This window comes from Bacillus rossius, chromosome 1, assembly GCF_032445375.1.
Source record: "Bacillus rossius redtenbacheri isolate Brsri chromosome 1, Brsri_v3, whole genome shotgun sequence".
In the NCBI taxonomy this organism is placed as follows: Eukaryota; Metazoa; Arthropoda; class Insecta; order Phasmatodea; family Bacillidae; genus Bacillus; species Bacillus rossius.
In genome coordinates this window covers 367,632,031-367,647,581 of record NC_086330.1, presented here as the reverse complement: position 1 = coordinate 367,647,581, position 15,551 = coordinate 367,632,031, and the positions used below count along the sequence as shown (strand labels likewise).

Sequence of the window (15,551 nt, the reverse complement as noted above, 5' to 3'; positions counted from 1 at the left end):
GACATGCCTGCCAATGGGTAAAAGGCTTGAATCATAGGCACAATACAAAATCACATTGGCCACATACTATGGCGTGAAATTAAATAACTTTTTTTTGCTGTCCAGTTTTGAAGTAGTTAGAAGTTTGCCTAGACCAAGTATTGGTAGTAAATAATTAGATACCCAACTTTTTATAGGATGAAACGTTCTGTAAATAGTACATTATTAATAATAAAAATTGCAAAGATAAGGGTAGCCATCTTTTTAAAGGTTTAATTTAACTGCCTGTAAAAAAAACTGCAGCTTTAGCTGATACATAAAGTTGTTGTAAAATATATGTTTCTCAGTCTCAGTGATGACGAACCTACTTTTTTTTAAAATAAATTTTTTTACATTGTATCTAAATAGCTTGATTACTTACACCACATCTCTTAAAATTTTCTTTCCGATAACTAGACACTAATTAATTAATAAATTTTAAGCATTAATTTATAAGCTTATTGTACATTTTAATAATGTCATTTTAATTTGTGGTGGAGTTTGATTACTCAATAACTAACTCAACCTGACAAGAAATAACAATACATTTAACGTGAAGCGATGAAAAGTTAATATTTTTGCTATGGTGTGTATTCTTGTTAAAATGAGAGGGTCTGTTCTTGTGGGAAATGTTGTCAGTGAGCATTATTATTTGCTTACATTACATAGGCTACATCTTCTACCAAGGACAAGGATAATTTTACCCAAGAAAGTTGTCTGGTAGCACTACAGCGACTACCCACAGTCTGTTTGATACATTTTTTAACTGATGCAAGTAATCTTGCCTATGTTAATTTCATTTATCATATCAGCAAAATAAATTCAAATAAAAAAATAGATGAAACAAATTTTTCTAGTGAAATTGGTTAGCATCAATAAACATTTATTGTAATTTTAAAGTGTACTATATTTAATATTTGTATTATATTGTTTTATTATAATTTTGTAGAACTTCTTTGATTCAGAAAGAGAAAGTATAAATATTTAAAAAAATATTCGTTATCAAATCTAAAACTGTTGTTATAATAAAATCATGTTTTATTTTAAAGTAAGTTAATTGATGTATGTTACTTTTGACATCAAGTAAAATAATGGCAAACAAATCCTCATTAAAGTAAAGTCATTGCAGTGCTAATTGTGATATATATTGTGTTTGACATATTGTGGCCTGCATAACTTAAGCTGATAAAACAATTGGCTCTCGATTAAAAAAAAATTGGAGACCACTGTTGTATGCAATTTATTTGTTGGTGTTGGGTTTTTCAATCTTCAATTTAGTTATAATTACAAAATAGTTGTACAGAGTTTTACTGAGAATGATATTATTATTTGAATTATATATATTTTATAAATAATGTCTACATAATTTTGTAACATGTTTTAAAATTTTCTTAACACATTAACTAATACATTTTTTTTTACATTTTCCTTACAGGTTTCCCAACTAGTAAGTATCCATTAACATCCTTAGATTTTTACTACATACATTTTGCATGGACTAGTCATTAATAAATACATACTCCTTGCTGAAACTGTACAGTATTTTTTTTAATTTATGCATGTATCCAAAACTGTACTTCATACTGACATCGACCGGGGCTACGCCCTCCCTAAGCCCGATGTGCCTCATGCCGTCGCCACCCCTCTCCTCCCATCACCACCCTCTATTCAAACCTCCCGCCCTGTGCGTGTGTGTGTGTGTGTGTTGGGCGCCCGGCAAGAGGCGGTGCTAGAGTCGGTGCGACGACCCCTTTCTTTTATTAAAATAAACATAAAGTATAAACCTTTTTATGTAATAAAATATCCCTAATTGTCACGCCTCAAGTTTTAGTAAGTAAGGACGGCGCAGCGCCCCATGCGGGCATCCGCAGAACTACCCGCCAATAGTTTTTAAACTTTAATAAGAAATAACACCATAACTAAAGGTTGTTAATTATAAATAAGTGTACTTACATTATGTTTGTTTTTTAAATAATATTTGTTTGATTAAGTATGTTACCGGACGGCTGCTCGGTAACAAAGCGGGAACTTAACCCTTCCCGGCGGCCATGATGCCCTGGTCTCGTCAGTCTGTTTCCGTTCGCCGCCTGGAGTAGGAGCGGCCCGCGCACCTCGTCGACTTCATCTCTTTTGTTCACTGATCCATTAGTTTCCGTCGCATCTTTAAATAAATCTAAAACCTTGTAACTTCTTCGAGGCCTGCTCCAGGTGGTAGACTCTTTCGCATAAATATTTGTTTTCCGTTTACGGATATTTCGTACGCGTAATACGTGATTGACTCTCGAGGCCAGGCCACGCGGTGACCTGGTCAGCCTATAAACTGGTTATCACCCGCAACGGTGTTTTTAGTACTTTACGTAAAACTCTTTTAACATTTTTGTAACGTGCCTTGTAATAATTCGCCTGTGCAAGTTCGCTGGTAATAAAATCACTAGCTCAGAATGTGTGGTTCAGTGGTCACGTGTATAATTCCCTGAGTTCCGAGGCTTGTGGGACGCCTCAAGAGCCCACGAACACCCCCACACGGGTCACATCACGACCCTGAGCCGAGAGTTCGTAGCCGGGTCCACGTGCCCTTCCACGTGGTGGCGCCCAAATTACTCCTTTTTCGTCCATCCGAAAAACCCCCCTACGACAATACAATTGGATAAATATGTACTAAGATTAAAATTTCCTCTCTTTTCAAAGAAATTTTAAAACCGGCATGCTAACATAGTGAGCTTGGTGCATTTAAATACATATGCAGACTACAGCATAGTAGTTGCATAATGCTCATCACAGATTCAATCCCAACCCTCACCATGACTCATATATGAGCACCAACTAATATATGGAGCCAACTAATATTTTGGATGTGCCGTCTCCTGAAGCTTCTGAGCTAAACACTGCAAAGTACAGTCTAACAGTTAGTTGTCTTATTGTGTAGTTGTAGCTTTGGGAGGTTGTGTTAAAATATGTTATTTTTTCTAACTTAATGCACCATCGTTTATAATATATATGTTCAAAAATTAACTTTTCCAGCAGGAATCTTGATTTTGAAGTCTTAGGGAGGTTTGGCATGATGTTTGTACATAATTGTTAATATCATAAGCCTGTCGTTACTTATTGCACTGTGACAATTCATAATTTAATAATGCTTAGATACTTTTCTTGTAAATACAGATTATGCGCTAAATTTGCTGGAGGTCTTAACACTATTTTAATAATATATAAAATCAATTTGTATACAGTATTTCATGTAAGAAATTTGTTTCAAAATTCGAGAGACATTATATTTTAAATCATTTGCAGTTACGTACCCAGGCCTATGTAAAATCAAGAGGTGTTACAAAATTGGTTTTTCTGTTTGTACAAAATCACATCACAGCCTTTAGGTAAACAAAATCCATTTTAGTTTCAAGCAGTTGTACTTGCGTTGTGAGAACCCAATTTGGTACCAATACCATTATAGCAACATTTACCTAAGGGGAGCATAAATTAAGGATGATAAGGGCAACAGTGTTTTAGTGTTTGAAGGAGAAAAAGATGTTTGCTGTATTTTTATTTTAATAAAAACCAAACATTTTATGTGAACTATGAAACTAATTTTCAAAATTTTACAAACAATACAAATATGAGAAAGTGGCAAAATTGAGTGAATTTGTTATTTCTTAATTGTTCTAGTTTTTAAACTATATATGTATCTGAAGAAGGGTTTTGTACCCATAAATTATTCCCTGTTATTTTTGGGGAAAGCCCAAGCTGTCTCCTTGTATAATTGATTAAATTTAAGAAGAAAAAAAAAATTCTGATTTATCTTTGTCACTAAGTACGTTATTGTTTGACTGGTTTTAGAGGAATAGGTTAATCATAATCATTAGCTCAGACAAACCCTTTTCGCCTCGATACTTCATGCTACGTTTGCCTGCAACCCTCTTATTAATGCAGTTCATTTCCTGCTCAGAGCTATTGGGCATTTACAGGCATCCTCTTTCTCATCGTTTGGTGCGCAGTTCATGTTGCCTCTTTTGTTTCTGTGAGGCCTCATGTGTAGCTTTCACACTTTCCAGATAGATCTGCAGTGGATGGTGCTGAGCTGCGACCCGACCCGTCCCGAGCGGGAGTCCTGCGACGAGCTCCCCGTCACTGTGAGTGCTCACTCTCGCTGTCCGGGACTACCTCGTGGGACAGCTTGGGGGTGGCAATGCTATATCGATATATCAGGTTCAAACTATCAATAAATTGGTATCAACATTTCAATGCCGATATTTTTTAATATATGTATATATTTTGTTCCAATAATATCGAATTTGATTTTAAAAATATTTTTTAAGTAAAAAATTTATTAAAATTATTTGTAAATAAATTTGGCTGAAAAACTAATAAAATTTTGGACAGATGGCTTTGGAAAGAACAAATTATTATTTCAAAGGAGGAAAAAATAAAAAAAATATTGTATTTATTTATTCATGCTAGTTTCAGTTAATTATGATTAAATAATCTATTGCAGGTTTTTTTCTTACCAGTAGAATCAAATACAACTGAGTAAATTTTTTTATTTTTTGATTAATAATTATTCTCTTTTCTACATGTTTGTTGTCTTCTTTTTTGCTTAACATCTCCAGAAGTATAAAACAATAACATTCCATATAAATTACTTAAAAATTGATAAAAAAAAGTATGAGGAGGTATTAATGAATAATAATAATTAGTTGTGTTCAATTTTACTAGAAAGAGCTAACTAAACTTATATATGGTTATTCCTTTATATTAGCTTAGATATAACAAGAACTCAATATAACATATACTTAAATTAAACAATAATTTTATAATAAGTAAGGCATGGGTAAAAGTTTGTATATTACTTATAGTAGACTTTTATGTAGAAAATAGTGATACTTTCAGGCCAACATTCAATATAATTCAAGTGATGTATAGAAAGACTGATATATCTAAGTGTTGAAAAGTTTTGCTACTTAGTAAAGATGGACTCTCAATGATCCGTCATGTCCGTCCAGCAACGATCTGAGCGACTCACAATGATTTGTCCGTTCCTCAACAAGCCAAGTGAGTCACAATAATTCGTCCATTCGATAACAAGCCGAGTGACTCATAATGATTTGTTAGTTCATCAACAAGCCGAGTGACTCGCAATGATTCGTTTGTTCGTCAACAAGCCGAGCGACTTACAATGATTCGTCCATTCATCAACAAGCTGAGCGACTCAACAATGATTCGTCCGTTCGTCAAAAAGCTGAGCGACTCGCAATGATCCACACATCCATCAAATACTTTTCCATTTGCTGCCAGCAGACTAGAAGACTTAAATAATGGTGACAATTTCTGTTGTGTAGGTGGATTAGATTATTGATCAACAAAGTAAGATTTTTTTTTGTATTTAAAAGACTTACATCAACAAAACGAGGTTCTCAACATGCATCACATTGCCTTTGTGGTTTGTGATTCCAGGTATTGTAACAACTCACAATTCACCTTGCATTACCCTAAATAACTAACAGCCTTCACTGAGATCTCACTTTATTTTTATCCATAACTTCACCCTTGGCGGGGGGGGGGGAGGGGGGGGGGGGCACATCACCCCTATCATAATCCCTTCCTGCATTTACCTTCCCAAGGATGTGAGGTGTTCTCATGTACCCTTACCTGCATACTTCACTTGCAATTTGGACGGCACTTTTGCTGTTACTTCCAGGGATAAGTATTGAAGGGAAGGCTTGGAGTCAGTCCTCCAAAACAACCTCCAAACGGCGCTCAGAAGACACTTAAAGTGCCCTGTGCTAAAACAGTGAGTGGACTTTTAGGTGTGTTAAAGCAAGATCGATAAAGCAAGATAGTATCACACTGTTTCATTTATTATTTCCTTATTTGTTGTTACGTTTCAATGAAAATTTTATCAAGTAAATATATATATTTCACGACATATATAATTACCATATTATAAACCTTTAAAAACAAAGAGAGACCTACAGCATAATATTATTATTTCTGGTTTACATGTGAGTATACGTGCCTATTACACTTTTTACGCAGAAGCTGAATACTTCAGTGAGATTTGGTCATGGCCTAAATATCAAGTGTGTCACCAATATTTTTTTATTGATGACATGTTTGTGATTGAGAGTACAGGTTGAATGAAGACACAGCACTGAACACACTGATGAGAGAGCATTCCGTACGGCAGTTGCTGTGAACTGTTTCAGGCGGTCCGCGCTACGTCGCCTCCTTGCGAGACGGTCTGCCCCCAGGGCCCACCTGGCTTCAACGGAACCAACGTGAGTGTTTCTCTTCGCTTGCTCTGGTTTACATCGTGGGGAGTATTTTCGAATTCTGTAGATCAAAATATCGGCCAAGGGTTTGTGTGAATTATTTTGATTTGGTAATCAATAGGGTATTAATAAAATGTTTTTAAGGATGTGTGTCCCAATCCAGTTCATTATTTTATATTTACGTTTTACACGGTTAAACTTGTAGACTTTTAAACTGCCCAAACTTCAAAAAAATTAAAAAAATTATTTACAGTGCATACTTTTTGCTTAATTATCTGGCAAAGTTGAATTTTGAACATTTTTGTGCATTGTTAATAAGACGAACCAATGGTGAATCGGGCTAAAGTGGGCATAGCCCTGAGGGATGTCATTGTGTCAGTCAAAATGACACTTTTAATGAAATAAATATCACGAACCATTTAAGTGTCATATTTAGTGAATATTATACTATTTTTATCAATAAACAAAATTCAAAATTATAAAAAGAGCAACCTTTAAATCTTAGAGTGTCGAAAACTAGTGGCCTAAAAATCAAACCATAAAATATTGTTTCTGCTCATTACAGATATTGTGTCACTGTGCTCAACTTGAAGTGTTCCCAAGCTTGTTCTTCACCGACCACGGAGAAGTGCGTGACGGTGCGATGTGTTCTTCCCGCAGGGCCTGCCAGGACCTGCCGGCCCGCCCGGACCAATAGGAGAGCAGGGCTTCCCGGGGTTCGCAGGCAGCCCCGGACCGCGCGGCCCGGCCGGCCGGCCCGTACGTTAGCCACCCCCCTCCCCCCTCCCCCCACCCCCCACTGTGCCTCGAAGAGCAGCGACCCCTACGATCTGTGTCGTACGTAACTTGCCCAGTCTCAAGTCTCGCAGTTCTCGAAGGTCTGCGTATCCTCCTGCCACTGTTAGTAACAGCCGTTGTGAACAACTTCATGTGGTTGACGGTGCTCATTAAGAGGCCGTGTCAGTAAATGTTTATTTCCAATATTCTGCTCTAGAAGTTCTCTCTTTTAACAGTGAGATTTAGTGGCTTTTTCAACCGAAGGAACTGTAGCCGCAGCGCGTGATAAAGCTACTATACCCTTATCACATGATTAGTGGGAAGGTTGACAGCTCGAGTTTACTCGACGAAAAATGTATCTGGTTCCTCGACAATCTGAGAGGATGACAATCTGACCGGCGGCTCACTAGGAAATTGCAGATGCAGGGAATTAGAATCAAGAAACCTCACTTTAACAAATGTAGTATGAGTCGTATCTAAAACTAAAACTAAAAATTTTAATACTTTAAACGTATCGGAATACAATTAATCTTCAAACATGTGGTAATTATTCTTTATCTGGATGTAATAGTCCGTGAAAAATAATGTTAGTTGACATTAAAAAGTATACGAAATTCATCATGTAACGTTTTAAAAGGATAATAACATAAATGCATATGCTTAGATATTGCATATGCATCACACACAATCTAAATACAATCTCACTTAAGTCAGACTACCTAATTTTTTACAATGCACCATCATACAGTTTAACAGAGGTAGGTGAACCTCTTATCGACGTTGTTTCAAAGAATTTAAATTTACAAATATTACTATTTATCTTAATACGATATGTAGCCTACCTTTATGAATACGAACATACAAAAAAAATATTGAATTTATCACATTACACAAGACTAAAACACTAACAAAACTTAATTTTATACATTGCTGTAGCATATTAGAAGACGAAATAACTCACAAGACTAACATTAAGAGGGCTGCATTACAAATTTACTTTACAGAGAAGAAAATATCCTTTCAGGATATTTCATTACCTCATTGATTACATAATACTGCCGTTGATGTGATCGTAGATATAAAGTATTTAAAAAATATATTCCATTATGTTTATGTAAATATTTTGAAAACGTTATTGCTTAAAGATGCTCATTATTTAAATAATAACGAATCTTTTACTTTTATGTACTGAACAAACAAAATACTTATAAGTTAATAAGAATAAGCTTAGTTGAGTAACATCTTCAATTTGTATTGAATTCAATGTACATATCGAAAATCATGTACAATGAATGCAACAGATTGAATTCAATAAATATTTGATCTTGTGAAACGGCCATAATATTGATGTAGATTAGGGACCGGAAAAATTCGCGGTTTCGACGGCCTTCAGGATAGACTGCACATTCCCCTGTACACTCGGGCAAATAACGGCAGTTCATTTGCTGCTGACTTGTTAGTCGTCTCAGCTTGTTTGTCTGTGATTCGATCCTTCTTTGGTTGGTGTTTTATAATTGGTTGAGATTCGTCCAGATGAACAGTAAGCCAATAGCAAAATCATCTAAAAGGTATATGTATTTGACTTCTAGCCTATCGCCGAATGAATCCGCGAATTTTTCCGGTCTCTATTAATTATAGATGCTCACATGCATCGTGAGAGTCCGTATAAAGCCTATTACAATTCTATAAGTATACATTAAAATGCTTTTAAAATATACATGTGTAATATAATTAAAACTTGTTTAAGTAAGATCATCACAAAAAAAATGAAAATCCTTCAACAGTAAGTGATGTTTTATAAGATTTTAACAAAACACATCTTACAATAAGAGAATACTAATCATACCACATAATTCAACACAAAATATACATTCCAGTAGGCGCTACGTAAAAACAACTTCTATTTTTATGCTGATTACTCTGCATTGTTTTATATATATATCATTATTTCTAACTTTTAATATTCTCTACACATTAACTGAAATTACTTATTTACAGAGTCTTAGCTAATGTTGGTCTGTACCACATACAGTTCGTACGATATCTCTACGCAAAACACATGCAGTTCATTATTAGTAATATCAATTATATTTCATGAACATAATGAAATTAGTATAGGCCCTAGGTTGTTCACTGTTAATTGAGTACTTCTGAAGTATTTTCATTGTGAGTTAACATACATACCAAATGCCATTCTTCCAGTAAAGTTACAAAGAAGACAACAAGATAATATAAATATGTATGTAGTACCATATTTTAAACTCCTATTAAATGAATAATAACTCAATCTCTATTCTGGACTATTAAGTAATAATTTTTATTACTGTTATTTATAACTTAAATAAAATGACAACTAACAAATTAGTAAAAAATAGAATTACGTGCGATATAGTGTGACATTTGTACTTGGACGGCAAACGAATATAATAAAATGTCTATGACAATGTTAATTTTACTCATTATTATGGAAAGAAACAAAATGGGCAGATAAGCATATTCTACGCTGACATTTAAAAATGCTCAATTCAAAATGAACATTCCCTAGCAAGAAAATTTATTTTATATCACCACAAAAAATCAAACTGTTGCGTCATTTTCCCGATGACAAACAAAAAAGTTGTATGGTCGCGAATAATACATTCGTATAGCGTCACATCAGCGGAATATTCCCTTGGCATAAATGTGTGAAGTCTGTGGCACTTATGGAGAAGTAAACCTTCGCTCGAACACAAAAACAAATGAACGAACAGCTTTTTTTTTTTTGATAAGATGTGCAATCGGAGACCCCTGGGGTGGTTGAAGAGTGTCAGGTCGGTCGCCAGACCAGATAGTAAAAGCTCAGGGGCTGAGGATAGAAAAGGCATATCTCCAAATTATTAAGTATAAATGTTGTCATGTAATTGTTAAAGACTTGATTACACCCAGGTTTATAAACCCATCATGATCATGAAGACACTGATCGGAAGGTAATGTGCAATACATTTCAATGGCGTTTTCAGTTTTTGCTAAATAATTATAAATATAAGCAAAATTTCAATGTATCTGGACAAATCAAAATATTGATAATATTATTTTCATCACAGAAATAATATATGATATGATAACTAAATTTGAAAAAAGCGGTTATGTTAAATGTATTGTATACTTTCAGTAGGCAAAATTTCCGGCCCCTACCTCTTATAGACTTTGAGAAAAACTGCCTTTTAAAATAACATTGATATAGATAGGAGCGCAAATTTGTGACACGGCCTCTTAACAAGCATCTTGTTTTTTTTTTTTACTCGCAGTCTCTTTTTAACCTTTTAACACACGGGGCGCCCTTGTGCGTTTTTCTTTCCGGATGCAGTGTGGCGGCTGGTCGTTCAACTCAAGGGGGCAAGATGCTCTCAGGCCACTCCTCTGGAGGAATAGTGGTGGGGGCAAGCTGTCTGCTGGTTGTTTCGGTGCGATCATTAACATTTTGGTTGTTCGTAGTGTTCAGTGTATTGCGATTTTGAGGACAATGAATAGCTTGTGTGTCATGTTAAAAATGACTATGATTATCGTATACTTATATCTAATGATATTTTGAATAACTTGTATTTATTTAATTACTACCAGTTATGTGGAGTATAATCATATTGATGATCTATTAAAATAAATACAACATAATTTGATTAAGCTGTCATAATTTGTGGCACGATATTAAGTAATTGCCTAAGCAGTTTCAACCTTCAGACACTTCTGAATTCGCAATTGAATTTTTCTAGACGACTGCTTTTGCATCATGTAAAAAAAAAGTAAAAAAAAAATCTCCAGTCATACTCTTTGCCTATGTAAGAGTTACCATCTCTTGTTGCCCTAGGTTCATTTGCTCCTAACTCTTACAACTCGTAGGGAGCAAAAGAGATGGAGAAGAGAACCCACCATTCAGGTGATGCTTTGTAAGTGGCAGTTAGGAAATGTACCACTGGCACTGCTTTGAGAACTGTTAATACGAGATGACAAGTTAACACGACACACCTTGCAAGGTCACCTTTCATAGCATTCCAGCTACTGACCTGCCTTAAAGGATCGGGCTTCATACATATTGTTGATTTTTTCATTTTTCTTGTCGTTAACTATTATTTCTGAAATGTTAACATGATACCTTCCTTGCACTTGTTCTGTCACTAATATTTTCAACAGATATTTACTAAGTGAAATATAAAAGTTGTGGAAATTCGGGCAAGTGATAATATATAGAAACATTTACGCAACCTTTTACACCCATTTTATTTAGTTAATATCTGTTGAAAATATTAGTGATAGAACAACAAATGCAAGTTATGCTATGCATATTGTGTTAAAATTTCAGAAATAGCCCTTAAATGTCTTGAGAGACCAACCCGTAAGCCACTGCAATGTGTAGACTCATTCAGATAAAAGGTGTACAATATGTGAGGACATATTAAACAAACACATTAGTGTACATACAAAATGCTGTGGTAAACATGTTGTAACCACTTGCGGTACATGTGCAAACAAATTTTAATTTTAAATCTTAAAGTGGTATGTTATTATGACAATGCTCCTAGTATACACTCTACTCCCTGAACACTTCTACAATGCCATTTTAAGTTTTGATCTGTGTTTGTAAGAAACAGTATTAGCAAACGGATGCACAGTCCTGAGCCAAGTACAAAGGCTGAGAGGCTTATCGGAAACTAGGAGAACACATTGCTCTGGCAGGGAAGAGGCAGTGGTGTGCTTGACAAATGACGAGTATGAGGCCGTGTGTCTCACCTAAGTGCACGTCTCTAATTGAAAATGGTTCACTTTGTGAAGCAATTTTGTTTCCACTAGCATTCACTTAAAGATTTCCGTTTTGTACCACAACTTCTGCATCATTCTACATAGAAAATTCTAACATTCAAAAATGTTTTTCTGCACTTAAATTTAATAATTACTACCTAAGCCAAGTAGGTACTTCAAATTAATGTAGTATCAAATTTACAGTCTTCATACTTTTATATATATATATACATATATAATTTTATTTAATAGGAGTTAAAGTGTTTCTTCATGTTTTTGTAGTGAATGTTATTATTTGTCAGAGAAAGGTGAGTTAAAATTCATTTTTATAAATGACGAAACACAAATGAATGCTGTAATTGGATGATTTATAGTTAACATAATCAATTTTTCTATAATTTTTCATAGTAACTAACAAACTTAAGGAAATGTGCAATGAGCTTTCAGTTTAATCAGTTTTCTTTTGAAAAATTCAATACGATAGGGATGTATAAAACATGTTTCAAGGTAAGCAGAGGTGTTGTAATCGTACGTATGTACTAATAAGAAGTGTTATTTTTATTTGATGTATTTATGTTTTGCATCTTCTATTTTGTAAAACTTTTTTTTTTAAAACTGTTTATAAATGTTTGAATTTGATCCGTCTGATCTTGCCGCGGGAGTTCCTGGCTTTGTCGGTGGGCGAGAAGCTGATAGTGTGCTGATGGTTCATCGGAGAGTGTGTGTCCCCTGACGAGCTGTCGCGTTGAGCCGATCGCCCTCTGCTTCCCCCCGCAGGGCTCACCGGGTCCGCGGGGCCTGACGGGGGAGCGAGGCCCCCGGGGACTGCAGGGACCTGCCGGACTGCTGGGCGCCCCGGGACAGCCGGGAGCCAGAGGAGAGAAGGTGAGATGCATCTACCCTCGATGGGTGCAGCAGAGTGCGTGTTCCCTGGTTCCACCACTGAAGCACGTCTCCTAACGGGTAGTGCTGTGGGCTGGGCTCAGAGGCGGATCCAGAGGTTCACCTCGGAGGGGGCACTCTAGGATTTCAGAGAAGCCAGAAAAAAAAATGTCTTAAAATACTAAATTTGTATTTAATCTACTCACACTACACATAACATCCAACCACCAGATTTTATGATTCTACAAGAAATTCATTAATTATATTAAAATACTTTATGGGTTTCAGAACAATCATTTTTGTCGGCAATATTAATGTAGCAGACAACGGGTTTTTTTTTTGGGGGGGGGGGGGGGGGCACTTGCCCCTGGTGCCCCCTCTTGGATCCGCCACTGGCTGGGCTACGAGTCTTCGGCCATCCAGGTGCTTCTTCTCTTTATGTATACAATCCACTTTACGACAGTAGTTCACACAGACCGAGGTAGCGCGGGTCTTTCCCTCCGGAAATTGCTTCAGGCAAGTGCTGAGAATCTCTGATTTGCGCTGTTGTTTGTTCCCACGTAAAATAACCTGGCTGCTGAAGTTTTAATTAATTTGTTATAAAAAACACAACACAACCACATATTTATGTGTAATACTAAGAAATGTTAAAATTCTACAAAATGCATGTTATTATTACAAGCAAATGCTTGTACACTTGAAGATACCCGGTCATTTGATCATGGGTTGTTTTAAACGCCCTGAAAAACTAGAAGCCACTAAAAAATACCTAGGAAAACATCTAACTGAATCTGAGAGAAGCAGAAACATGGCAGTAGTCAATAAACATGTGACATTGACTTTATTATGCACACATTTGTGGATCTTAGCATTTCACAGAAAAATAACTGGAATCATGAATGTCTCTATCGGTATACGGTGTCGCCCTACCGGTCCCTGCTACGATGTTGCCGCTGCTGAGGGCGCCAACTAGCCTAAGTTTAGACCCTGTGGGCCAGTTCACAGGTAGAGCGGAGATCCTCGGGGTCGTGACGTCGCCACGTGGCTGGCAGGGAGCTGGATCGGTAGAGGTGGTGGTCCGGTGAGGGTGGAGCTGCTCAGTTCCCGGCGGAACTGTTCACTTGCGGGCGCGACACACAACTTGCCTGGTCCAGGTCTGAAGCTCGACTGCCTGCATTCCGCATCGCTGCGCGTCACCCGGAGCCCGCTTCCCGCAAAAACGTCCCAAGCGCAGCAGGACTCCTCAAGCCGCGAACTACCCCCCCCCCACCCTAGTGAGGCGACGAGGGAACATAATGACCTGTGCGAGCGAAGGGAGCACTTGGAACGACGTCAAATGCCCCCCCTTCACTGAGGCCGTTATGCCCCTCGAAGCCCCATGTCACACGCATTGCCTTGGGGCCTGTTCCCCACCAATGTTCGGAATGTATCTGGAGGGTTCTCTGCTCGGGGTTTGGCTGTCAATGATGGGGAGAATGGACCGGGCATCCAAAGGGAGGAGGGTCATTACATGAAGGCGTGGTGCATCGGGGTGTGGCGCTCGGTTGATCTTCTCATGTGGGTTTTCCCATTCGTAGTCCACCAGGTGTCGTGGGGCTACACGGACTCGGGTAGAGCGCCTCAGTCCCTCGTGTCTGGCTTCCTCCGGGATGCTGGACTCCCCTTGACTCTCCCGTTGCGGTTCGACTTTATCGCTGTCTCCCGTTAGGCCGCTGGGTGTAACTGCCGTTGTCCTGGGGCTGTTCTCGCTGCCCTGTTCCACCAATACTTGCCGCGTGTTGCATGGACGTCCTTCCTGAGATGGTCCGGTTTCGGATTGCTCTGGCTCCTCCATGTTCATCCTGAACATTGAACTGCCATGGCTCGTGTCCAATGGCCAGCGTGGTTGATCCCATCCGGGCCATCCTGGTGAACTGGATCGGGAGTCGTCGTCTATTCCATCAGGGAATGTGATCTGCGGATGCGACACGAGGTTGAGCAGGGTTGGGTCGTCCCCATCGTAAAGTTCTACGGACAATCCCTCTGGGTCCAGCCGATCCATCAGGCTCTCGAGCTCGCGTAAAGTTGCGCCGCTCGAACGGAGCACGGGGTGAGCAGTAGATGGGTGTTGGTCTGATGGGGACGCGGTACGAATGGTGCTTAGGTGTTGAGCTGATGGGGACGTGGGACAAGGAGTAGTTAAGTGTTGATCTGATGGTGATGTGGGACGAATGGTTGTTGGGTGTTGGTCTGATGGGGATGTGGGACAAGAAGTGCTTGGGTGTTGAGCAGCTGGGGAAGTGGGGTGAGCAGTGGATGTATGCTGGTCATTTCCACTGTCCCTGTCCCCCGCTGGGACAGTTGGGGCGCCTGTGGGTGGGACGAGACGCAAATCATCCCGGTGGATCTTTGTCGACCTACCGTTCGGGAGTCGGATCAAGTAAGAAGTGGGCCCTAGACGTCGCAGTACCTCCCGGGGGGCGGCCCATTTGGGGCTCAGACCTGTGCAGTAGCGCTTGCTGCTAGACGACAAGTGGTGACACCGGGCATACACCATTTGACCGGGCTCCAATGGCGTCGGTGGATTTGGTGATTGTGGAGTGCGCGTGGCTAGGAATCGAGCCTGGTGTTGCCGTGCCTCTTCTCTAAAGTCAGTGACAGGGGGACGGGTGACAACTCCTGCTGCTTCTGCGACCCGGAGCTCTCCTGGTAGGGCGAGATTCTGCCCATGAAGCAGTTCAGCAGGGGTGTGGCCCGTGACCACATTGGTCCGCCGCCGCAGGCAATAGAGCAGCTTGGGCAGGTGGAGGTCCCATTTGGAATGGTCTTCCCCCAGACGGAGGCGCAACTGGATTT

At 38.6% G+C, this 15,551-nt stretch overlaps 1 protein-coding gene across 1 annotated transcript in view; it reads left to right on the top strand.

The window, feature by feature from the left end:
- The window catches only part of LOC134528570 (collagen alpha-1(IX) chain-like), a 317,857-nt gene that overhangs the window by 264,308 nt on the left and 37,998 nt on the right, over positions 1–15,551 (top strand). Inside the window, exons 6-9 of the mRNA XM_063362313.1 lie at positions 4,068–4,145; positions 6,219–6,290; positions 6,945–7,043; positions 12,612–12,719. Of these exons, the coding sequence (XP_063218383.1) occupies positions 4,068–4,145; positions 6,219–6,290; positions 6,945–7,043; positions 12,612–12,719 (357 nt within the window). The remainder of the gene's footprint in view (positions 1–4,067; positions 4,146–6,218; positions 6,291–6,944; positions 7,044–12,611; positions 12,720–15,551) is intronic.